Source organism: Schistocerca nitens, chromosome 2 (assembly GCF_023898315.1).
Source record: "Schistocerca nitens isolate TAMUIC-IGC-003100 chromosome 2, iqSchNite1.1, whole genome shotgun sequence".
Taxonomy (NCBI): domain Eukaryota; kingdom Metazoa; phylum Arthropoda; class Insecta; order Orthoptera; family Acrididae; genus Schistocerca; species Schistocerca nitens.
Genome location: NC_064615.1, coordinates 93,472,678 through 93,497,553, shown reverse-complemented (window position 1 = coordinate 93,497,553; position 24,876 = coordinate 93,472,678). Strand labels below are relative to the sequence as shown.

General features: G+C 46.9%; 1 protein-coding gene across 1 annotated transcript in view; it reads left to right on the top strand.

Annotated features, from left to right (window-relative positions):
- Nucleotides 1-21,514, top strand: part of LOC126234853 (neurofilament heavy polypeptide-like) — a 139,440-nt gene extending 117,926 nt beyond the window's left edge. The window contains exon 3 of the mRNA XM_049943595.1: nt 21,365-21,514. Within this exon, the coding sequence (XP_049799552.1) occupies nt 21,365-21,514 (150 nt within the window). The remainder of the gene's footprint in view (nt 1-21,364) is intronic.
- Nucleotides 21,515-24,876: the final 3,362 nt, after the last annotated feature.

Below are 24,876 nucleotides of genomic sequence, written 5' to 3'. Positions count from 1 at the left end.
GACGCACTAAGGGCGTTACGTACACAATCCATCAGGTGTGTATGCCCAAAATGACGGATGGAGGGTGCAGTTACGACTCCAAGACGATCAAGAGTGCCAAGGCCTTAGGGCACAGAGGACTGATGGTGCACTACGTAAGGTGTCCTTCCCCAAAAGGCTCGTACTTCTGTGGAATTTGGAAAAATGGTCAAACCCTAATGGGGACCATCACATTAAGGCCGAAACGTTTGAGACTCCTTTTAGTCGCCTCTTATGGCAGGCAGGAATACCGCGGGCCTATTGTAACCCCCGAACCCGCAGGGGGGATGTTCATAGTTAAGGACTTGTGCAGCATGCGACAATCGAGATCAGCATTGAAACGAAGTGCAGTTTTTATGTCGAAGAATACATTATAGTAGAAAAAGGCGGAAACCAGCAAAATCATTTGTCACCATCATCCGGTAATACATAGCTGGTTTCTGAAGCTGGGGTTTACTTCTGTAGTTATTTAGTCTATTTCTGGTAACACAAAGCCGAACCACAAAGACCGTCAGCTCTGGACACCTCATCCTCGAATTTCCTCAGATATTACAGGAATAAACAGTTGTTTGTTCAGTGATTCAAGTGTAGTACGACGTGCGAAAACGATCAGAGGTACCTCACAAAGCAGAGTGTGCTGTTAGGAAAATATTGCGTCGCCAGAACCCGAGAGGTGTGTAATCAAGGCATGTTCGTAATTCAACGTCTGTACTTTTATCAGTTTCTTTAAATAACCGAGTATCAGAAATTAGTATGCCCCACTTTCAACGCTTTGCCTCTGTTACGAAGTGAGTGGCTTCTACTTGCCCCAACTAATGAACACATGTGCGGTGGGGGGACGGGGTGGTGTAAGGTAAACGAAGTCTTATAACGTGCGTCTGCTTGCGTTTGGTCCCCTTACACAGGGTGTTTGTTATTTGTGTCAGGTAATTGTAGAAACAGTGACGAAAACGAATTAGTAGATGCATGTATGTTGCGTTCGGAAGCTAAGAAAATGGCTCCGAGCACTATGGGGCTTAACATCAGAGGTCATCAGTCCCCTAGAACTTACAACTACTTAAACCTAACTAACCTAAGGACATCACACACATCCATCCCCGAGGCAGGATTGGAACATGCTATCGTAGCGGTAACGCAGTTCCGGACTGAAGCGCCTAGAAACGCTCGGCCACAACGGCCGGCTTGAAGCTAAGAGGTCAGGACGGAGAATGAAAATGTTTCCAGCGCATTGCAATCTAATCTGACACAAATATTTTGATGTGTTACTTTAATATGCATCATACACTTTTCACAAATAACAAAATGTGTGGTGGACTAATGCTGCACTGAGTTCATGCGAATATAAGAGAAATATTAATTTGAATCAGTTTAACGTGTTATTGAAAAATCGAAGTTACATACTAGCTAAAATATTTCTCTAATATAGTGGTAGGTTGTATCATGCTATGAGAATGTATTTAGCAGTTCAGATAAACAAAATTTTTAGTTCTGCAGCTCTAAAAAAATTATGTTCATTACGTATGTATGTTACTTAGCAACCTGGACGAGAATATGAATTGGTTTATTTGCAGTGAAACTACTTGCAGTGAAACTTCTTTCCGTGAAAATTTACGTACAAAAATCTGTAAATTGGAAGGAAATTTTTTCACTGTCATGGAGATAAGAGAAGACGACACAGGACAAGACAGACTGAGACAGAGATCAGACAAAACGAATTAAAAATCACACATAGTAAGACAGTGGTTGGCCGACCATAGAGACGAAAAAGGAAAAGCGAACTACCAAGTAACACACTAAAAACCACATATAAATTCTGTAGGCCAAATGCCAGACTCAATGCAAAAAATGACAAACAGATTAAGTGATGAAAGCCAACCGCCCGAAACCGCAAAACTAAGCCTGCCATGGCAGTGTCATCTGCTACAAGGGCAGGGAGCGATCAGACAACGCAAACGTCTGCCTGAGTACAGCTAAAAGGGGACAGACCAACAAAATATTGACCGCTGTCAAAGCGGATCCACAGCGACAAACAAGTGGGTCCTCACGGTGCAGTAAATGGCTGTCCGTCACCCAGGTGTGGCCAAGGTGCAGTCGGCAGAGGACAACAGACTCCTTGCGAGAGACCACGCACCGGTACCCTCCTTGAAGGCCAATGTTTCTTTGGTGAAGGCAGGGTGAGCCATTCTTCACCCCAGGTGCAAAGTACATTCTGCCACAAAAGTGCCCTGAGGTCACTCTCCGAAAGGCCAATCATAAGCCTGTTTGGCCAGCATGTCAACACGTTCATTACCCAGGATGCTGGCATGACCAGGGGTCCACACTAAGACCTCAGAGTGGCCGCAACGGCGAGAGTATGGAGGGACTCCTGGATAGCCATCACCATTCGAGAGCAAAGGAAGACTCGTCGATAGTTCGTAAACTGCTCAGGGAGTCGCTACAGATAATGAAGGACTCACCTGAGCAGGAGCGGATATACTCTAGAGCATGAAAGATGGAGACCAGCCCAGCAGCGAAAACGCTGCAGCCAGTCGGCAATGGATGTTGTTCATAGTGGTCCCCTGGAGTCAGAGAATAACCAACACGACCAGCAACCATCCAACCATCAGTATAAACAACGCCAAAGTCCCGACAAGAGGCCAGGATTGATAGAAAGCAGCGGCGGAAGGCCTCCGGAGGGACTTAGTCCTTTGGGCCCTGTGCCTACCCGAGCCGATGGCGAGGGCGAGGGCGGGGTACGCAGTACGGGGTGTATGCAGAGGGGCCTGGAAAGAAGGTGAGAACCCGATGCCCTGAGAGAAGCTCTCTGACCCAGATCGCGATCAAGCAACCCGACCGGGACCGACGTTCGGGGAGATGGACGACCGATTGTGGGAACAGGAGACGATAGTTTGGATGCCCAGGCAAGCTAAAATCATGGGCAGCATAAGCGGCCAGCAAACGTTGGCGCCGTAACCGCAGGGGAGGGACACCTGCCTCCACTAGTATGCTGTCCACAGGGCTGATGCGGAAGGCACCAGTGGCAAGTCGTATCCCGCTGTGTAGTATTGGGTCCAGGATCTGCAACGCAGATGGGGAAGCGGAGCCGTAAGCCAGGCTCCCATAATCCAGACGGGACTGGATTAACGCCTGGTAGAGCTGTAACAGGGTAGATCGGTCCGCACCCCAGCTGGTGTGGCTCAAGCATCGCAGAGCATTGAGATGCCGCCAACACGCCTGTTTAAGCTGCCAAATATGAGGCAGCCAAGTCAACCGGGCATCAAGAAGTACACCCAAAAACCTGTGGGTCTCCACCACAGTAAGAAGTTCGCCGTCAAGATAAAGCCGCGGCTCAGGATGGACCGTTCGGCGCCGGCAGAAATGCATAATGCGGGTCTTGGCAGCCGAAAACCGAAAACCACGCGCTACAGCCCAGACTGCGCCTTGCGGATTACGCCCTGTAGCTGACGTTCAGCAGCTGCAATGCCAATACAGCTATAGTAAAGACAGAAGTCGTCAACATACAGGGAAGCGGAGACAGAATTCCCCACAGCCGCAGCAAGCCCGTTAATGGCTATTAAAAACAGGCAGACACCTAAAACAGAACCCTGTGGCACACCGTTCTGGACGTGGGAGGATCTGTATGAGGCCGCGACTTGCACGCGGAAGGTACGACACGACAGAAAATTGCGGATAAAAATCGGCAGAGGACCCCGAAGACCCCATCCATGAAGCGTAGAAAGGATGTGATGACGCCATGTCGTATCGTACGCCTTCCGCATGTCGAAAAAGACAGCGACCAGGTGCTGACGGCGGGCAAAGGCAGTGCAGATGACCGACTCCAGGCTCACCAGATTGTCGGTGGCGGAGCGGCCTTTACGGAACCCAACCTGAGACAGAGCCAGAAGGCCCCGAGACTCCAGTACCCAATTCAAGCGCCGGCTCACCATCCGTTCAAGCAACTTACAAAGAACGTTGGTGAGGCTAATGGGACGGTAGCTGTCCACCTCCAGAAGGTTCTTTCCAGGTTTCAAAACGGGGATGACAATGCTTCCCCGCCATTGCGACGGAAACACCCCCTCGACCCAAATACGGTTGTAAAGGTCGAGGAGCCATCGCTGGCAGTCCACTGAAATGTGTTTCAGCATCTGACAGGGGACGCCATCTGGCCCAGGAGCGGTATCAGGGCAGGCTGCTAGGGCACTGCGAAATTCCCACTCACTAAATGGCGCATTGTAAGATTCTGGGCGGTGGGTGCGAAACGAAAGGCTCCGACGTTCCATCCGCTCTTCAATGGAGCGGAAGGCCAGTGGGTAATTGGAAGAAGCGGAAGTAAGAGCAAAATGCTCTGCCAAGCTGTTGGCAATTTCATCGGAGGCTGTACAAACTGCGCCATTTAGTGGGAGCGCAGGGACGCTGCCAAGGGTCCGATAGCCATAGAGGAGTCGGATCTTGGCCCAGACCTGCGATGGAGAGACATGGAGGCCAATGGTGGACACATACCGCTCCCAGCACTCCTGCTTGCTTTGGCGGATAAGGCGGCGGGCCCGCGCACGCAGCCGTTTGTAGGTGATGAGGTGTTCAATGCAGGGACGTCGCTTGTGACGCTGCAGCGCCCGCCGGCAATCTTTAATCGCTTCAGCGATCTCAGGCGACCACCAAGGCACAGTCCGCCGCAGAGGGGACCCAGAAGAACGGGGAATGGCAGATTCGGCGGCAGTAACGATGCCGGTGGTGACCGATTGAACCACAGCATCAATGTCATCATTAGAGAGAGGCTCAATAGCGGCAGTGGAGGAGAACAAGTCTCAGTCAGCCTTATTCGTAGCCCACCAGCAAGGGCGCAGAGAAGAGTGACGCTGTGGTAGTGACAGAAAGATCGGAAAGTGGTCACTACCACACAGGTAGTCACTACCACACAGGTAGTCATGCACACACCAGTGGACGGTAGGTAAGAGGCTCGGACTGCAGATCGAAAGGTCGATGGCGGAGTACATGCCATGTGCCAAATTGTAGTTTGTGGAGGCACCGCCAATTAATATCGAAAGATAGAGCTGTGCCAATAAACGCTCAATGGTGCCGCCTCGACCTGTAGCCACTGACCCACCCCACAGAGGGTTATGGGCGTTAAAGTCGCCCAGTAACAAGAGAGGTGGCGGCAATTGGGCTATCAGCGCAGCCAGGAAATGCTGCGCGACATCACCATCCGGTGGAAGGTAAAGACTGCAGACGCCACCAGATACCCTTTCATAAGCTGCACTGTTCTTATAATAACTCCGATAGCCACGGAGGGCGGGGGTTCGCATTGCTTGAAACCACGTTTCCTGAAGAGCAATGCAGAGGAATTGGTGACGGCTGATAAGTTATCGGAGCTCAGCTAGATGATTAGAGAAACCGCTTCAGATCCACTGGAGGATGATATTGTCCATGGCTGAGAAAGGCGTGAAGGGACTGGGAAGGCAATTCACGCCGCTTGTTCACTCACTGCCACCGATTCAGTAATCGTGCGAGTGACATCCATGGCGTCTGAGGGACCGGCGAGATCAAAGTCCTCAGCGGACGCCAGAATCTCGACCTCATCCTCAGACGCAGAGCTCGAATGGTGCGGTGGGGTCGGTGCCACCGCAAGTTCTTTGGCCTTACAGGTCTTTCTCTTGGACTTCTCTCGCTGAACTTTGGGTTTCACCGGCTGGGAAGGCTTCACCGATTCAGTCTCGGGGACGGAGGAGGATCGTGAAGCCCTACGCACGGCCGCTGGTGGGGACTTATGCCACTGTCGGCCGTCATCCTTCCCGCTGGTGGAAGCCTGGGAATGGAGGGCCCCAAGGGAACCCTTAAAAGCGAGAATAGCCGAAGAAGTTGGACGCTTCTCCAGCTGAGAAGCAGGGACGGACGGACGGGTGGGAGGATGTTGCTCCTGAGGTAGGTGGTGCAGGGGCAACCAGGTGAGTAGAGTGCCGCCCCCCCCCCCCCTTTTCCGGGGAAGGGCGCAGGAGGAGTTGTACTGCTCATCGAGCTGGCTGGAAGTCTCGAAACTAATGGGGCTAGCACAGTAGTTTTAACAGTGGCAAAAGATTTCATTCTCACAGGATGTAGTCTATAATATTTGCGTTTGGCCTCAGTATAGGTTAGTCGGTCCAGGGTCTTATATTCCTTGATTTTGCGCTCTTTCTGAAAGACTTTGCAGTCTGGCGAGCAAGGTGAATGATGCTCTCTGCAGTTGACACAGATGGGAGGTGGGGCGCATTGAGTATTGGGATGTGATGGGCGTCTGCAATCTCGACCTGTAAGGCTGGAATGTCAGCGCGAAGTCATATGGTTGAACTTCCAGCACTTAAAACACCGTATCGGGGGAGGGATATAGGGCTTGACGTCACAATGTTAGACCATTACCTTGACCTTCTCTGGTAATGTATCACCCTCGTAGGCGAAGATGAAGGCACCGGCACAACCTGATATTCCCTCGGACCCTGATGAACGCGCCGAACGTAATGAACACCTCTACGCTCTAAGTTGGCACACAGGTCGTCATCAGACTGCAAAAGTAGGTACCTATGGAAAACAACACCTGGACCCTATTTAAACTATTAGATGGTGTGATGGTAATGTTAACATCCCCCAACTTGTCACAACCAAGTAACCTGCGTGACTGGGTGGAGGATGCCGTTTGTATCAGTAATGACCCAGAGGGCATTTTGGACAAGCCCTCCACATCCCCAACTTTGTCCTCAAATTCTTGACGAAGGACTGGGACTTTGTGGATAGAAAACACTCCCCATCAGCTCTCGTGCAAGCTAAGAATATGGGACGAAGAACTATTACCGCCATCCTGAGACTTCCGCTCCTCCCACGGCGTGGCCACGGATTGGAACGTTTTCGGATCATAATTCTGAGTATTAAATTGAGCCCGAGAACGCTTAGAGACTGCTGGCGGCTGGCCACCAGCGAGAGATGTACCACGCCTCATCGCGGGTCATCCGCCCTGATGCCACCTACTCCGACCAGGGGCCCTCCCCACGGGCGCCACCCAGCCTCAGCAAGGACCACCTGGCAGGATGGCCATTGCCGCGAGTCCTGATGCCCCAGGGAAATGTGCATCTACTCCTTGGCATACATGGGGATTTAACGACGGAGTCCGCAGTAGAACGATCCCTGTGTGATCAGGGGGCTGCAACGAACAGGGTACATGGATGCCCCACTACAACGGACTGGCTATCATGCCGGATGTTAGGTGACATGTGCTACATGGTCGCCATCACTGCAGAAAGTGGCACTGCACAGCGCAGCGCAAGGTGGAAAGTGCATGCAGGAACGTATCCACGCCCAAGAGATGGAGAGCGGGCAGGACTTCAATTCAATGACAAATAAGCTGCCGAAAGGTCTGATCGCAAGATGGACACAATGCGCCAAGTAAGGTGCCCTTCCCCAATCACTCGCTCTTAGAATAATTTTGAGTTATGGAGGTCAAACCCGACAGGGGACCATCACATCAGGCCGAAACTTTTGAGACTCCTTTTATTTGCCTCTTACGACAGGCAGGAATAACGCGGACGGTGAGTCATAGAATGAGCAGGTGAGAGTGGGGAGGTTGAACGGGCGATCTTTTCCCTGGCCGATCTGACGACCGTGCACTGAACGTGAGATCACAAGTCTGCGTTCCTGCCTCTTGTTGGCCGAGGAGAGGCAAGGACAGTGCAGTATTTACCCGTCTGAGGCACAGTGGGCTTTGCTGCTCGAAAATTATTCGACAGTCGAAAGTTTGACACCTTCTCCTTCTCTCTGATTTCCTGAATGAGCTTTTCGTCTTTAAAAATGTGGCAGTCTCTAGAGGAAGTAGCTTGGTCACCCATACAGTTTATGCAACGAGAGGATGGAGGTGGTCAGTCACCCTCATGGGAATCCTTGCCACACGTAACACAGAAGGCTGGATTGGAACAGGACTGGCTGGTATGATTGAACAGCTGACACCGATAGCAACGCGTACGGTTTGGGATGTAAGGGCGAACAGAAATTCTCATAACCCACTTTTATGTTCGATGTTAGTTAACTGTCAAATGTCAAGAAGACAGTACGGGTTGGAATGATGTTCGTGTCAACCCTTTTTCATGACTCGATGAACAGCCAAAACGCCCTGGTCAGAAAGGTAGTTTTGAATTTCCTCATCGGATAATCCGTCGCGGGAGCGTGTATAGATGACCCCACGTGATGAATATAAAGTGTGGTGCGCTTCCACCCGGACAGGGAAGGTGTGTAGCAGTGAAGTATGCACTTTTTGTGCCTGGAGGGCACTGTGTTTCTAAGAACAAGGTATCACTTCGTAATCTGGAACAAGACTTTACAGGACCTGCAATTGCGTCGACACGTTTCTGAATAATGAAAGGGTTGACCGTGGAGAAATCGTGACCGTCAGACCGAGAAACAACAAGGAACTGTGGCAACGATGGAAGATCTGTAGGTGGCTGAGACTCATTGAGCTTGCGCTTGTGAGCAGACATAGTAGATGATGAGGAAACCATTGCGGAAGTATCCCCCATGATAACCGGCGTCTCCGATGGCGTGCTCCTTCCTTGTGGGGGCCTTTGCTGAGGGCACTCCCGCCTTAGGTGATTGTTCACACCTCCCGAAAATCGGACGGAGGGACCAATCGGCACTTTCGGAAGGTATCAGCTCGGGTAATCACCCCTCCCTGGGCCTGGCCGTTACCAGGGGGTACGTATGTGTCCTACCTGTCTACCCAGCTACGTGTGGGAATGCGTGGGTAGGCCTTCTGACACGCGCAGGGAGCAAAAAACAGAATGGGAAAAACAAAGAAAGGGAAAGGAAAGAAGAGAGGTCTCAAACGCCGCAGCGGAGAAAAGGATAAAGAGAAGAGGTAAGGAACACAGAAAGACAAAGGAAGGACGAAGACTTGCAAGCAGAGGAAACGAAGAATGCGTTACATTTTTGAGCGTCGGTTTTCAGACGTAGGCACAAAACAAACTCCCATAGGGGGAGAAAGGGATGGAAAGAGATGGAGGTGAGGGGAGGAGGGCGAAGATCGGGGATGTGGAAGGATGCGGAAAAGGAAGGTATGCAGCTGGGAAAGGAAGGATGGCACATTAGTTCAGGGTCGCGTGCTCCCTATGCACGTATCCAGAAAAGAGTTGTGGACCCCATGGGAGGAGCTCTGGTACAGACAAGTTACCTTGGAGAATACGATTCACTTTCATTTTTTGCCTTTCGTTCCTCCCATGGTGTGACCAGGGAGGGGATCGATTTGGGGGAATACACATTAGCCTTAAAGTTAGCTTTTTAACGCTCTAAGACTGCTGGTGGCTGGCCATCAGCAAGAGGAGATGAGCCACGCTTCATCGCGTGTCATACACCGTGATGCCACCTACTCCGAACAAGGGCCCTCCCCACAGGCGCCACCCAGCCACAGTAAAGGCCTCCTGGCAGGATGGCCATTGCCCGGACTCCTGATGTCCCCAGGGAGATGTGCATTTAACGGCGCTGGCATCGGTAGAGCGATCCCTTTGTTGTCAGGGGTTTACAAGCAACAGGGTACATGGCGGCCACACCACAACGGATTGGCTACCGTGCTGGATTTTAGAAGACATGTAGTCCATGGTCGCCGTCAGTGCAGGAAATGGCACTGCACATTGCATGGCGGAAAATGCACACAGGAACGTATCCATGCCTAAGAGATGGAGAGCAGGCAGGACTGCAATGCCACGACGAATAAGCTGGCGAAAGGTCTGAACTAAAGATGGACACAATGAACCAAGAAAGGAGCCCTTACCCAATCGACTCGCTCTTCGGAAAAATTGAGATATGGAGGTCAAACCCAACAGCGGACCATCAAATAAGGCCGAAACATTTGAGACTCATTTTAGTCGCCTCTTACGACAGGCAGGAATACCACGGGTCGAATCTAACCCTCGAACCCGCAGGGGGGCATTCGTGGAACTTTTAACACTTCTTTATGCACCACCAACAATTTTAGACCCACTAACACGCAGCAGCAATAAACAGGCCACGCACTGTAGCATCTACTTTTTAAGGACTTGATGGTCTAGGATGAAACTTCAAACTACGTACAACACGTTTGTCACTCAGGTACCTTCAACGTTGCACATCTCCTGAAGGTTGATTTAATAAGGCCCCCAGCTCCAGAACAGATAAATTTTAGTTGTTTCTGTCCTTACGCGATTCCATGTAATGTTATTGTACTTTTGTCAAAACTAACGCCCTAGGCCGAGTCGGTCAAGTGTTTCATGAGGCGCACTGCAGAGTAAACTTTGTGGAACACCTTTTACATGCTCCTTACGGCGTGCACTGAGTGCAATCACGTGGTCCTTACGTTTAGACACCTACGGAAGAGGGACGTGCGTGACCAGGCGGGTGATCTGTCTTCCATCACGCTGCTACCCGGTATCTCATGGGCCTGCATGTAAACATATAGAAAATTATAATTCATCCCATAACATAATACATGCAGTCAGGGTGGTTTCAATAAAGGTTGCAGCACAGCCAAAACAATAAATGAATTGATCAAAAGGTTAGTTGTTTTGATAACAGAATGTGTGTGTCAAGCATTTTGCGACCTTACGAAAGCCTTCAAGACGGTAAATTATGACCTGCCTTTTCAAAAACTGACTAGCTATGGCATTCTAAAAAAAAAAAAAAATCTCTTAGTTGGATGTCATCATAGTTGGCAAACAGAAAACAAAAGCTATTTGGAAATAAAGTGGTAACAAATTCCTTTCTGGCTTGAAATACTCAATTAGTTGTTCCATAAGGTTCAATATTATGATCATCACTATTTCTGTGTTATATTACCGACTTGTCAAACTAGCTGCAGACAGATGAATCAGCAGCAATACCCTGTTGCTAAACTGATGAAGACTCAATCCCTTATACTGAGCAGACATTTGGAGAAGTGGAGGCATGGGTCAAACAATAATTTGAAGTCAAATGTTGCAAAATCAGAAATTGCTTCACCACAAAACAATCAGCACAATGTATAAGTGAAATAAGCTATATGGATGAAAAGTTTAAATAAAAATATATTGTGAAGCTATCAGGCACACAGTGTACTGACTCCACTGAACAGTCTTGTGTACGTCATGAATGTCTTATACAATATCACTGATTTAGTTACGAAAAGAACTGTACATCATGCATATTTTGTTTCAGTAGTTAAGCATAGTATAATTTTCTGCGGTATAAGGAAACGAATGAGCTCAAAGCATTTAGACTACAAAGAACGGTCATCGGAGTCACCGGGGGAGGTAAAAAGAAACAACACTGAACACCTTCTCATGTAAAGCTAAATGTAATGTCCATTCCACGGATTTTCAGCATGAGTTAGGAGGAAAGGTACATGCTTTGAGGGATGATAGTGATTCTGAAAAAAAAAATATATGGACGTATGCCCATTTTGAATGGTTTCCGAGATAGAACACATTTAATATCACTTTTGTACGTTTCTCTTGAATAACTAACAAAATCACACCATCCAGCGAAAACGTGTTGAATACAAAATTAAACTATATTAAATTTCCTACAAAAAAGGTCCTATTCATTTTCTCTCGAGAACTAATGGTATGTGCAAAGAGTGCGAGAATGTCGAAAAACTTGCTCAACGTGCATGCACTGCAGCTTACATTGTTTTGTAGGCCAATTTCAGGTAGAATATTGAGGTAGCAAGTTGAGACGAACAGTCTGATATGGGACACTTATGGTATATCGAGTCAGGAAACTACCTTATATTGGGCTACAAAACCTAGCACATGCGTGTCGAGCGAGTTTTTCACCATTCTCACGGTCTCTTCACACAAACCATTAGTTCTGGACAAAAAATGAATAGGAAATTTTTTGTAGGAAATTTAATATAGGTCACTTTTGTACCGAGACACATTTTTGCTGGAGGGTGCGCTTTTCAAGTTACTCAAGAATAACATTCAAAAGTGATATTAAATGTGTTACGTGGTATGTGTTCTCTTTCGGAAACCATTCGGAATAGAGCATACGTCCATATGAAGTTTTTTGTTCAGAATCATATCACCCCTAAAAGCATGTACCATTCCTCCTACCTCTTAAATAGTGGACGTTTTGCGCCCACACCATTCCAGTATGCCAGTACTCATTTAAGAACATAAATATTCTGCATCGCTTTCTGCGTGTATACCCCACACTACTCGACAATGTGTATTTGTGGTTGAGTTCACGGGCGATCAGCGGCGAAGTTATTTAATAACGCCCTTAAATATGTAAGAACATACTAACGAGGATGAAATAATTAAACATTTTGTCACAATATGTGATAATACCACAAACTGACTCATTCCGATCTCTCGTTTTGACCCACATACAACATCTCACTAGCCGTAACGGAAGGTAAGAAAAACCTAATGGTGCTTCATATAGGATTAAAATGTACCACCATCTATATTAGAGAAAATAATGACACAGGGAAACGTAACTGGCTGAACACTTACAGAAACGTTCCCACGTTCGTGCCTACACAGGCTCGACGTAGGCCAGACGTGCTAGACATAGCTCTCAAAGGGCTGGACTCAGACCACATGCCTGTAATACTGCACATGGAAGAAACACGGCACGACATCGAACCACGCAGGATGCTTAACTACAAGCGCGCGAATTGGACACTGTTCAAGGAAACGCTTGATAGTCGCATTCCTGACACCCACGGAATTAATAACACACAGCAAATCGATGGGCCTGTGGAGGCTCTCACAACTACCGTCCAAGACGCACTGACTGACGCCATTCCATTTACAACACCAAGACAACACTCGACGACCCTTCCCAGGAGATCCTGGGCCTTATCTCAATGAGGTACCGCCTCAAGAGATACTGGCAGCGCACCATGCGCACGTTCTATACACAGCACGTCAACAGACTCCAGGGCATAATACGGGATAAAATACATTCAGAAACGAGCAATGGGGACAGAAACTCGCTGGGCTGGATACCACACGTCCTGGCGTGTGGCAGCTGGCCAGACACTTCAGCAGGGAGAAACATTACATTCCCACGTTACAAGGACCAGACGGCCCAGCCTACTCCGCGACGGAGAAGGCAGAGCTCATGGCCACAACACTTGCAGCGTCTTTTATGCAGAATCCGGTTCCTCAGACCCAGTATTCTCACTTGAAACGGACCAGGGGGTTACACTACTTGTAGCCCAGCCTTCGCGCAACGAAATTAGACGTACTAGCACAAGTGATATCACATTGGCTATCAAACACACCAACGCTAGAGAAGCCCCTGGGCCTGATGGCATTCAAAACCGTATCCTCCAAGAGTTCACGGATAAAGCCGTAGAATACCTCAAACACTTAACGAATGTCATCCTGAAACACCAACACTTCCCTGACTTTTGAAGGCGGCCAAGGTCCTGATGTTCAGGAAGCATCGCTAATGACACCGTAAGACCGGAGCAATTCGGCTTTGGGAATCACCAATCGACAACACAACTACTACCCCGCGTAGTCGAACATATGACACACGGCTACAACTTTAACAAAGCCACAGGGGGCCGTGTTCCTGGACATCGAAAAGGCTTTCTACCGTCTCTGGCACAACGGACTCATACGCAAACTAAGCGAAGGTGGTGTCCCGGACGGACTCGTACGTCTCATACACTCATATCTAACGAACAGATGTTTCAACACTAACGTGCAGGATAAACAATCAACACAACACGGTATCCAAGCTGGAGAACCCAAAGGAAGCATACTAGGGCCCATCTTGTTTAACCTGTACATTAATGACTTCCCAGCAACACAAACACGACGTTAGCAGTCTACGCGGATGACACCGCCATCCTTGCCCAAGATTCGAAACCGCCGAACATCAATTCACGAATACAGACAGCACTCAGAACAGCTGAGCCTTGGTTGGAGCGATGGCGTATTAAAGTAAACGTCGACAAGGGCGAAGCAGTTCTGTTCACACGCAGACCGAAACTACTGCGCAAACATCAACACTGTAGACCAATAACACTACATACACGCCCAATCCGTTTCCGAGAGAAAGTCTCTCGGTGTCTGGCTGGACTGGAAACTTACATGGGGGGGACCACATCGAATACGTTGCCAACCGAGCGGACGCGAGGCTGAAGGAGCTCTACCCAATGCTCAACAGGGAAAGCACACTGAATGGGAGGGTGTCTAGGTCCATGTACATTACACCGATTAGACCTCTGATGTACGCAGCTCAGGTCTGGGGATATGCAGCTCCTACAGGACTGCAGATCACACAGACCAAGGTGCTACGAATCATTAGAAACGCTCCACGCCACACACGCACCGTGGATCTTCACCATGAATACCGCCTTGATACCCTAAAGGAAGTATTCAAAAAACACGCCACACGACTATACATTTACTCGTGACACTAACAATCCTTTCATCCTCACGCTGGGAAACTACGATCACAACCACAGGTGGAAGTACAAGCGGCCAAAGACACTGCTAGCTAGGGCATAGTGATCTATGGTTGACATACGCAAACAAGCGACAAACGTCTGCAAGCCCCTGCGTATCAGAAACACTGAACTACCATCTGCTATTACAGCCGACTAACAGGCCACAGCAGGGACACCGACTAGCTAGCCCACAGACTCACAAACAATTCGCCAACATTCCCTCTCACTGTGCTTCCGGTATATGACCTATTGGACGCAAGATCTATAGTAAACGTAACTGTTGCAGGTTGCTGACGCTGAACGAGGACTCAGTACCAGCACACAGCGCCAGCCGCCGAGCAGCACAACCGTACAACGTCAAGGTATCGACATGCATGATACCCACTACTAACAAAGCCTATCCTTGCACGACCTATCGCAGGCAGCAAGACAACCGCTACTGCTCTTACCATCCGACCTAACTATCGCAGAGGTTTTTTCCCTTGGCTCTTGCCTTGGCACGTTTTTGCCTCTGCCCTTCAAACCGCTTCCCTTCGTTCGATTTCGACCCAATCTATCTCCAGATGAGCGCGTATTAATGGTTAACCCTAACCAGACGTACGCAAACATCGCAGTACCCACATCCTGCGACACCTCACTAGTGAATACTAACCCTTATGCAGAGATGGCAATAGACCTATTGTGTTGGCCATCATGCCGGGGTGGGCGTGCAGGGACTCCTCTTGTTAAAAAAAAAACTAGCAATAATGAACGGGACGCACTGTCATACAACTTGGTAGCCACTCAGCAAATACGCCCGAGTTGATATTTGAGCTGGTGTGCTGACTTTGTACTCAGTTTGAATGGCAACGTCACAACTGTGCCAGCAGCCATCTTGCAACTAAACAGGCACTAGCGCGACAAAAGCTGACTGAAACAAGCAAGCGGTGGTTAGCTGCATATCGAAACCTGTAAGCTTTTCCTGCTGTGAACACAAGATGCAAACCGAGATAAGCGGCGAACCTAGAAACAAACCCACTAACTTTTTCAGAAGTAACACAAAGGAACACCGTTAACTAAATACACCTTATGTGTGTATAAGCAGAACGAAGAGGACTAAGAAAGGTTCACGAAAAACAGACAGGAGTATCGTTTCTTGCACCCAGCGGTAACAGAACCGTAACTCAAGCCTAACACACACACACACACGCTGGCGAACTTACGTTAGCCACAACCAAGAAAGTAAGAAAAAAAACCAATGATGGAAATACTGTACTCTGACGGTGGCCAACGCCGTACCCCAACAAAATAGACATGCCGACCTGTGGTCGATACTGATGTACTACAAATACGATGAAAGTGATGATTCTCGCACCAAGTAGCAACAGGTGACAACGTAACAAGATGCGTACACTTTCCTTGAATGTATCCCCATAGTAAACAAAATTATGGCACGTTCACGAAGCATGCGCCAGACTGTACACTTGCTCGAACACGTCCTTCACGAAACATGTACCCCGGCAACCCCTACAGACGCAAGCTACCGAGGGTTAATTCTAGCAACAGTGAGGCAGCCGTACGGCAACCAATTTCTCCCATAGTCGTCAGATTGTACACATTAAATAGGTGAGAGAGAATCTTTTTCAACTCCACAATGACGCGAAAATTTCACTGACGAACAATAGTCTCACCAATACACTCGTATTATGGTGTTTTAGGTGATCACGGCGATATTTCCGTCGCATTCCGCAAAAACGAGAATATCACAAGACAATTCGTACTGGTAACTGTGAGACACACGAATAATAACTGACTCTCCCATCTATTTGCGTGCGAAGAAAAACCGAAACGTAACGGTCCCGAATCAGCAACCACACATAATTGCGGAACCATTCGTAAAGCGCCCCGAGCCAGTTTCCTAATACGTGATACCATTTAGAACAGGATCACACAGAAGTCACGGTGATACCGCGCCTGCAGCATGTTGCCTCTTGTAAATGCACCTAGTTGAATGGAACACATCTCGCCAACACAACCACTGTGCAACTGAGTAATCATCGCTTCGACCTACTGAGTAAAATAAACGCTTTTGGTTCTTACGAGAATACTCACCAGTATGCAGCTCCACTGGACTCGGATTCGTGACGCATCACCATCTCACCCCCATGCCATCTACGTTCTAAGAGGCCGACTCCGCCCTACTGCACACCAGGAGAAACAAGACTGCGCTCATGGCATCTGCAAGACTCAGATCGTAGAAACAGCCGCCAGATAGCGCCAATTTGACGGACAGCGCCGCGGGCGGTCGGTGGCGGAAGTTTATAAACCTCTGAAGGCGGGACCAGTCAGATCGAAGTGCAGCCGGAAGACCTATCTGAAATACAATTCGCACCAATGTCGACAAATTTTACCGCAGTAGTTGATCCCGGCAGTGTCATGGCCAAAGGAAAAAAACAAAAAGGGAACTGTTCAGGACTCAGCTCTACTTGCGATACTAAGCATAATTGACACAGTTCCTGATTGGGCTATTTTGGATATTGAATTTAAGGAATGCGTCTCCGGCCGAAATCTACTGTGATGCGGTTCTATAAGAGATGCTGAATTTTGTGTGTGATTTCTTACCTTAAAGGAGGAAAATGCAGATGAAGTATTAAATGAAGGCAATATTACTCTGATGGTAATATCTATAGTACTGGTTTGATGATTTTAACCTTTTACAATCTAAAAAGATGTGGTGTCACCGCCAGACACCACACTTGCTAGGTGGTAACTTAAATCGGCCGCGGTCCTGTAGTACATGTCGGACCCGCGTGTCGCCACTGTGTAATCGCAAACCTAGCGCCACCACATGGCAGGTCACAAGACACGGACTAGACCTCTCCCCAGTTGTACGGACTACATAGCTTGCGACCAGACGTACGAAGCTTTCCTCTCATTTGCCGAGAGACAGATTGAATAGCCTTCAGCTTAGTCCATAGCTACGACTTAGCAAGGCGCCATTTGTATCAGTGCTTATAGCGTACTAATATTCAAGAGAGATGTATTCCAAGGACTCATTAAAAGTTAAGTAACAAACCTATATGTACTTTTCTTCTTATTCATTAATAAGTCTCATGTTCCAGAACTTCAAGCCCGTCTGCGTTAGTTTAGCGTGCACCTAGCTACCTCATTGTGTCTATGCTTTCTGAAATAGACACAACAAAAGAAACTAACCGAATTTAAAAACTACGTCCAATTAGGTCTTTCACTGAAAAAAAGTAGGGAGTTGAGGCTAATTTTCAGGAAGAAACGGTCTTAAATATCTCTTCTGGTATTATAGGGAGAATGATACAAAATTTAAATTTGTTGTCGGAAATGCATATCAAATAAATATAAACACCGTTCTGAAATCAAGAACAAGTACGGCACACAGCCTTAACCTCTGTAATACTCAACAACTTATCACGCTGCTGCACTGGTGACACGTGAGCCTATTAGTTTTTGATGTTCGGTAGGTGTACAGCTGCGTTCACAATGAAGCGCCCAGTTGACAGGCGGCTGGTCACTTGCCTACATTTTGTTTCCGACCCTTCGCATAGAACCACACGCGATCAGAATGCTGCCCGTTTCGAAATGGAAATTGAAGGGGAAGCCATTTCATTACCCCCACCATGTGTGAACATGCAGCTAAACCTGTCTGTGAAAAATGTTGTGGGGAATTTTATGATTTGCGAAACTATTAAGTGCCTCGTCACACCGAAGGCCTCTTTGTTTAACGGTTTTCACACGTTTCTCCATTAGTACGACATAATTATCGGGTAAAGTAAGGAAAATTCTCCCATCGTACATATCGTATCTGCGTAATCCACGATATTGTCAGCGATCACGCACTATTTCGTTGGAGCTACACCCAGCTATTTAAAATCTCAGTCGTGTTCCTGTTTCAATCCTTGACTGTTACACATTAGCTGAGAGCCATATGCAATGTCCATTATGTTGTGGTTCAAATCCTTGGCTGATCGGCTCGGAGGATAACGTGATTTGCCTACGAATGAATGCTATCTCGAAAGCTACTGACTGAGATGTTATACGCTCACATGAAGAAATTCAAGCAGGGAGTTTCGTGCTATACCTCAGATTACAGTACTTTTCGCAATTTACAACAATGTTATTTTCGTTTTTACTGTTCATCGCCAGATAGGTCACGCAGCTTTAGTGGGAGTTTTTTTCGCTTGCAAATACAACGACACATACAAAGACGAGAGCACTGCGTGAACCGGTGAAGACTTGGAATGAAGTCTAGAGGAACAGTTTGTGGTTGTCACCCAGAAACAAAGAAGCCTCAGTTAGGGAGAACCCGCAACGTGAAGTAGCTGAGGAGCAGAAACCTGGCTAAAATCAACATGTGAAAGCATTTGTAGTCACGCATGCGCTCTTACTGTCTTACGCCCAAGAAATCCACAATGTATCATGTTGAGCATGAGCATCTAAGGAACTAAAAGCAAAGGTAAGGAAGGCAGGACCGATAACTTGTGAAGGAGGAGCAACCAGGACCCTGTGCTCTAAATGAGGACAGGAAGGAAAGTAATTTTCTCGTGAAAGGTTAGAAGGACGTATAGCCAACACTAAATCTGGATGTGACAAAACCAAATAACCCTTCACTATCATTACCCCAACAGTGGTGCCTACGTGGTGAAGCTGTGAATTGATTGCTGGCTGAAATATTTTCACCTCAGACATCTTAAGATCCTAGTGAATATTGCAACTATAGCTAAACTCATCTAAACAACATTGACGTTAGACTTTGGAACATACTGTCACCACGTAATTGACGTAATTTTTTACGTCTGCTCACTGGTCGACTAATAAAGAATAAAAGGATGACGCTGACTGAGGCCACAGTGGTGTCTTCATGGCGGTTACTTGATCTATCTAAAACATACGACGAAGTAAGATTTTATTGTGCCTGGTATATAAGATAAGGTCAAGAAATCAATAAGACACCCAAGACATTAAATAGTTGTAGTATCATGCGAAACTCACTGAGATGCCCCTGGGTTTATTAAGGTGTGTTACAAGTGATAGAAAACTCAATGAAGAGAGACCCATACCTATTAAATATGAAATGAGAAAGAAGTGAATCACGCTGAACGTTAGCTTATAGTGCAGATGTATATGCTTTAAGCGTCAAATTGTGTGATGATCATCTTATTCGTGAGGTACGGTATGATAAAATATCCAGTCGAACACCTCTGTGGTCTCCACACAAAGTTGAACATCACATTTTCAAGGCAGCTGGCTAGTTACTAACAGTTGGATTCAAACAAACCTTCTCACAGCTGTCACCAGAGCAGTACAATTGGGCCCTCTTCTACAGAACACCCACGGCCACCTTACGAAAGCCGTTTTCTTACTGAGCGCCCTGGACGATGGAGAGTAAGTCACTCACTTACAGAACATTGCAGGTAATGAAAAAGTGTATGGCGCCATCCATCAAACGAGCACTGCTTGTAAAATGGTGGCATCGACATGAGACTTTGCGCCATATACCTATCCTGCCTTGGAGGCGGTTAAGTGGGAGATGTGTCTCAGAGCTGGATAGTGACAGATGGTGACGCGAGACTGGACGCCCAAGTAGTTTATGTATCAGGCGATACAGGACAATACTGGATGTGTGTGTAGAAATTGCTAATTTTTGAGTGAATTTTGTGACGATAAAAGACAAATTCCGCGTGGTGTATTGAGCAGGTCGGTGACAAAACTGTGACTGCATTAGGTACCGACAGACCTAATATTTGGCGAGCATTCACAATCAAAAACAATCCGTATTTTTGTAGCTATTACGTTTTCGGGAAATGCAACACCATAAACTTGCTGACGTGAGTGAAAGAGATTGTGATTGACTATGTTAAGACTAGCACGGCTTTTCACCTAAGTTTCAGAATATATTGAGGACGAAATTTCTAACCTTTCATTTCGTGTGAAAAATTTCTCCCGAAACGTAGATTAGTGACTTTAATTGCAGCCTGGTTCACGTCGAAGTACAGTAGGTTTCGCTCAGCTTCCCTACTGAGGATATGCTGAGTCATTGTTTACAGGTAGGTGCAGGTCCGTCGTAATAGGGACGAAAAGAACCGCGCCGCCGCAGACGTTCAACGTATTGCGACGCATACAGCGTGAAAGATTGCGTGGTAAGAAGACAATATCAAATGGTCGGTTACCATACGAAGGAATGGTATCAGCAAGGAAAGCTCTATCAGCCTATCAGACTGGGAGTGTCCTTATCCAAAAGAAGGTGATGCGTTAACTATGCCTACTTACCTAGAAGTGAAGCTATTTCAAGTGGCAAAAAAGAGGCATCGGTATTGCACAGACAACCTGCAGTCGACAGTCGTTCGCCGTAACGGTTGCTGGAAAATGCACGCATTCCGTTCACTCACGAATTCTAATATTTCAAAGGAAGACAGCGTAACCTAAATTGAGGAACAACAGTGATACTGTTAGCTTTAGTGCTACGTGTGATCGTTTTTTGCAGCTTGCGTAGCTGACCTTGATAAAATCAGTTTCTCTGTTGATGAAATGAGCGACTTCAATACAACATACATTCACAGCACTGCTCCTTGCTGAAAGAAGCAGTGGTGCAGAAGCAAGTTGTGACGTAGCAACTGATGAATACATTCAGCGGTGAAAAATTTTTATAGGTAAATTGGTGAAAGTTAAGAAACATTCCTGTCAGCAACAGTAAACTTGTGAGAGAGGACAATGTCGATTTGTAAGAGTGGCTAAGGGAGCAGGACCTGTACTCTTCTTTGAATAAAGCCCGACAGAATTAGTGACAACCGCCAGCACCTAGAACCTGAGGTAGCAGATACCTCACTATGTGTATGAAATTCCAGAGATGGACCAGCTATTACCCCTCTACACCCAAGAACTGTATATGTTGTATAAAAGGTGTCGACTAAAATCATACCAAAGGTGGAAGAGGATATGACGGCAATGCCTGTGGTGCCAGAGGAGTCACTGTCCTGTGAAGTAAACGAAGACAAGAAACAAAGACTCCTGATGCAAGGTTTAGAGGAGCTAAGACCGTTACGAATTCTGAATGGTTCAAGAAGCCCGGAGTAGCATGAACTGTCTCTAACCCGCGATATGGACTTTACATGGTGAATCTGCAATTGTAAGCTCCTTTTAGTGTTATTACGCCAGAAACAAAGAATTTGTAATGACTGTTTTGACCGTCAAGTAACATCTTTTGACGAATCAACACCAACATAAGAACATCATAATCTGATGGAAAACGAAAAGCTACAGACTTCCAACTTGAGCTTCTGGCTGTGTGTGCGAATATATTACACCCTCTGTTCGCTTAAGTAAGGAAACAGTAAAAATGCACAATAACAGTCACCAGCATAGAGGTTGAAAGCAGCATCACATGCCGCCGCCATCTTTTTATTCACACCAGTTGCTGGCATCCAAGCAGTTAGCAATTTATCTTTTAAATAAAGATCACACGCTTGGTGGGCTTGCCTAGCACTGTGTTTCAACACCATGAATAAACCACCATGTTGCCAACGACATTGTTAGTATCCACCATCATCCTACGATTTAAAACCAGGTGATTACTATATTGGATCGTACTGGCAGGGAAAGAATATTTGGACTGAAGCTTGCTTTCAGCAGATACAATCGATTTGGAAAATTACTGCGGCCGTTACGTAACAGAAGTCCCAGGAAATGGTAGGCTCCACGAAAAATTTGCTAGTTCCACCGTCATCTGATTCTGAATAAGATGTTTTTTCTTAATGTAAGTTGTGTTTACGAGTATGAGAGAACTCTAAGGATACGCAGACGATCCAAGTTGGAAAGAGGAATGACGCAAAACATTAGCTGACAGAACGTGTAGGAGACCATGTACATTATAGTTTGAGGCATAATTAACCAAAATATGTGAGGTCAGTGAGACGTCATGACTTCATGAAGTACCAACTCCACCACTCACAATGTCTCCAGGAATTAGGAAGGAGAGAACAATCCACGTCCAAGCCTTGAACCTACCCGCTAACAGTCGAATTCAGACGAACCTTCTCACAGGTATCATCAATTGACCAGCGAATTCCCAAAGAAGAATGTCATGGCACCAGGAGACACCAATTCCTGCAAAGAGCAATGGAGAATATACCAGTGACCAGAGGAATACCGCAGAAAAGCAGTACGTATACGTCTGGTATCAGTGGGAGATACATAATGTGTGACATGGAGGAAGAAACGTTCAAAATTTTGTGAAAAATACGGCAAACATGCATAATCATTTTGGAGTCGAAGAATCAGACTACCTTCGGAGGAAACAACCAGTAGGGCAGCAGTTGTAACCGAGACCGAAACGGTCGAGAAGTTGCCGGTAACGAAGCGCGACGGGACCAAACAGAGTGAGGGCCGCGAACAAAGGAACGGACACGAACAACGACGAGTGAACGAGCAAGACCTGACGACGACAAGACGCAAGATGCAACGGGGTGACAAAGACCACCAAAGGAATCCACGACGTCCACTAGAAACGAAAACAAAGTACAGTAAACACGGTTTCTGTTGTCACGAGTTCGATAGGCTCCACGAAATTCAAACTGCCTCGCTGAGCGAGAGGAAGGCGCATATATACAGGGTACGGTACGCCGCTATTGGCAGCTGGGAACACGTGCTCCACCGTGGCGCCCTCACGATATTCCCGAGCCAGGAACTCGCGCAGCCGCGCCTTATGGCTAGAGACGGCTATAGAGACCTCTAGTAGAAATCGAGGTACATGCCGTCGGGCGCGAATTAAGAACCCGCGGCGCTCGGTACCAAAGAAGCACCTTTAACCAAGGAGTAAAATGTCTTGTCACGTCATCAAGAAACAGGTAGTGTCAGCCTGATTTCTAACTGAGAAGTCATCAAGTAGCAGTTCGGATAAATCTGTAGTGTAGCCAACAATCAGCAATTCACAATATTTACCGATAATAACTGCCCCACGATTTACACATTCCACCAACGAATTCCATATGGAACATCCCGTACCCGGATGGGAATGTACCTTTTGTAGGGAGATGCCCCGTTCAACGGCCGCCTCCGAGTTGAGCCCAGAGTATGACAAAGGAACAATTCACATCAGACGTCTGGCGTAGTTGGAGAAGAAGTGCATCCTCATCAAATACAATACCAGATGTATCTGGGTGGGAATATATCTCACACACAGTAAATAATACGTCAGGAGAGCGCTTAAACTTGAAAGAGGAACTGCAAGAAGTGAAAGGGGCTGAAGAGCACGTGATGGTACTACCAGTGTTTCTTAACACATCAAAAATAAAGCTAGTGATAACTAGGAATTAAGATCAACGAAAAGGGCATATAACCGCCGTAATGACTGACTGAACCAATCTGACCTCTCCTAGGATAATTAATCGACTGAATCAATGCTGAGAGCTTTCTCAACGTACAGCCAGCATTTGGATCAAGCTCTGAGTGACAGTCAACTTGTATAGAAGTGCTGCACATTCCAGCAATAATAGCGACGTGACGAGCTATATTAATGAGATCGTGTGAGAAAGTATTTATCGAAGAGATTTTCATGTGGTTTACAGCTGTTTGATGTCGGCGAGTAACGATGAAAGGCATACTGAATCAAACAAGAACCAAGAAACGTGTAGGAGAAATCTTACATCAGAGAAAATTTGTTCATGCATGAACGAGTCTGATTAAACAGCAGTCCTTCCGTACCTACTATCACATTAGGAAGGTGAATACCCATTAAGTTCTGAAACAGAGCATTAGGAACCCCAGGAAGTGGAACTACTCTTTTTGGATCAAAGCTCGCACAAGGCATATTTTCATCACTGAATGGAGTCAAGATGCACTCACAATAACATGGACCTTCAACCGCGAACTGTAGTCATACCGTTTAATGGGAAAACAGTGACTAAGTCTCTCAAATCCATCAGCCTATTGCCTTATTATCAACGTCTAGTGGAAGTGAGACTGTGTATTACGAGTATATAGTTACGAAGGGACTAATGGGAAAGAACCAATCACAAAAAATGGATGTTCATAGGTTGGTTGGTTGGTTTGAGGATTAAAGGGACCAAACTGCAGAGGCCATCGGTCCCTTGTTTCATAAACACACGGAGCACAGGGAAACCATCCGCTAGTCATTCGAAGCAGAGGATAAAAATTCCAGGGAAAGAAAATCCCCAAGGTCAATAATAAAGAAACATGGAAAACGGAGCACAGCAACAAAAACAACATAGAGAAGAAAGGCAGAAGGAATTAAAACTGCACAGCAGAGGACTGTGGCTGGCTGATCACGACAATAATAGGATGAGCCAGCCACCTCCAGCCTAGAAGTTTAGGGTGGAGTCGAACTACAACACAAAACTATTTAAAAGATACAGCTCAAAAGAGGGTGATGTTAAAAAAATTTAAATGGACCTATAAAAGCCGCTTGCGCGAGTAAAACG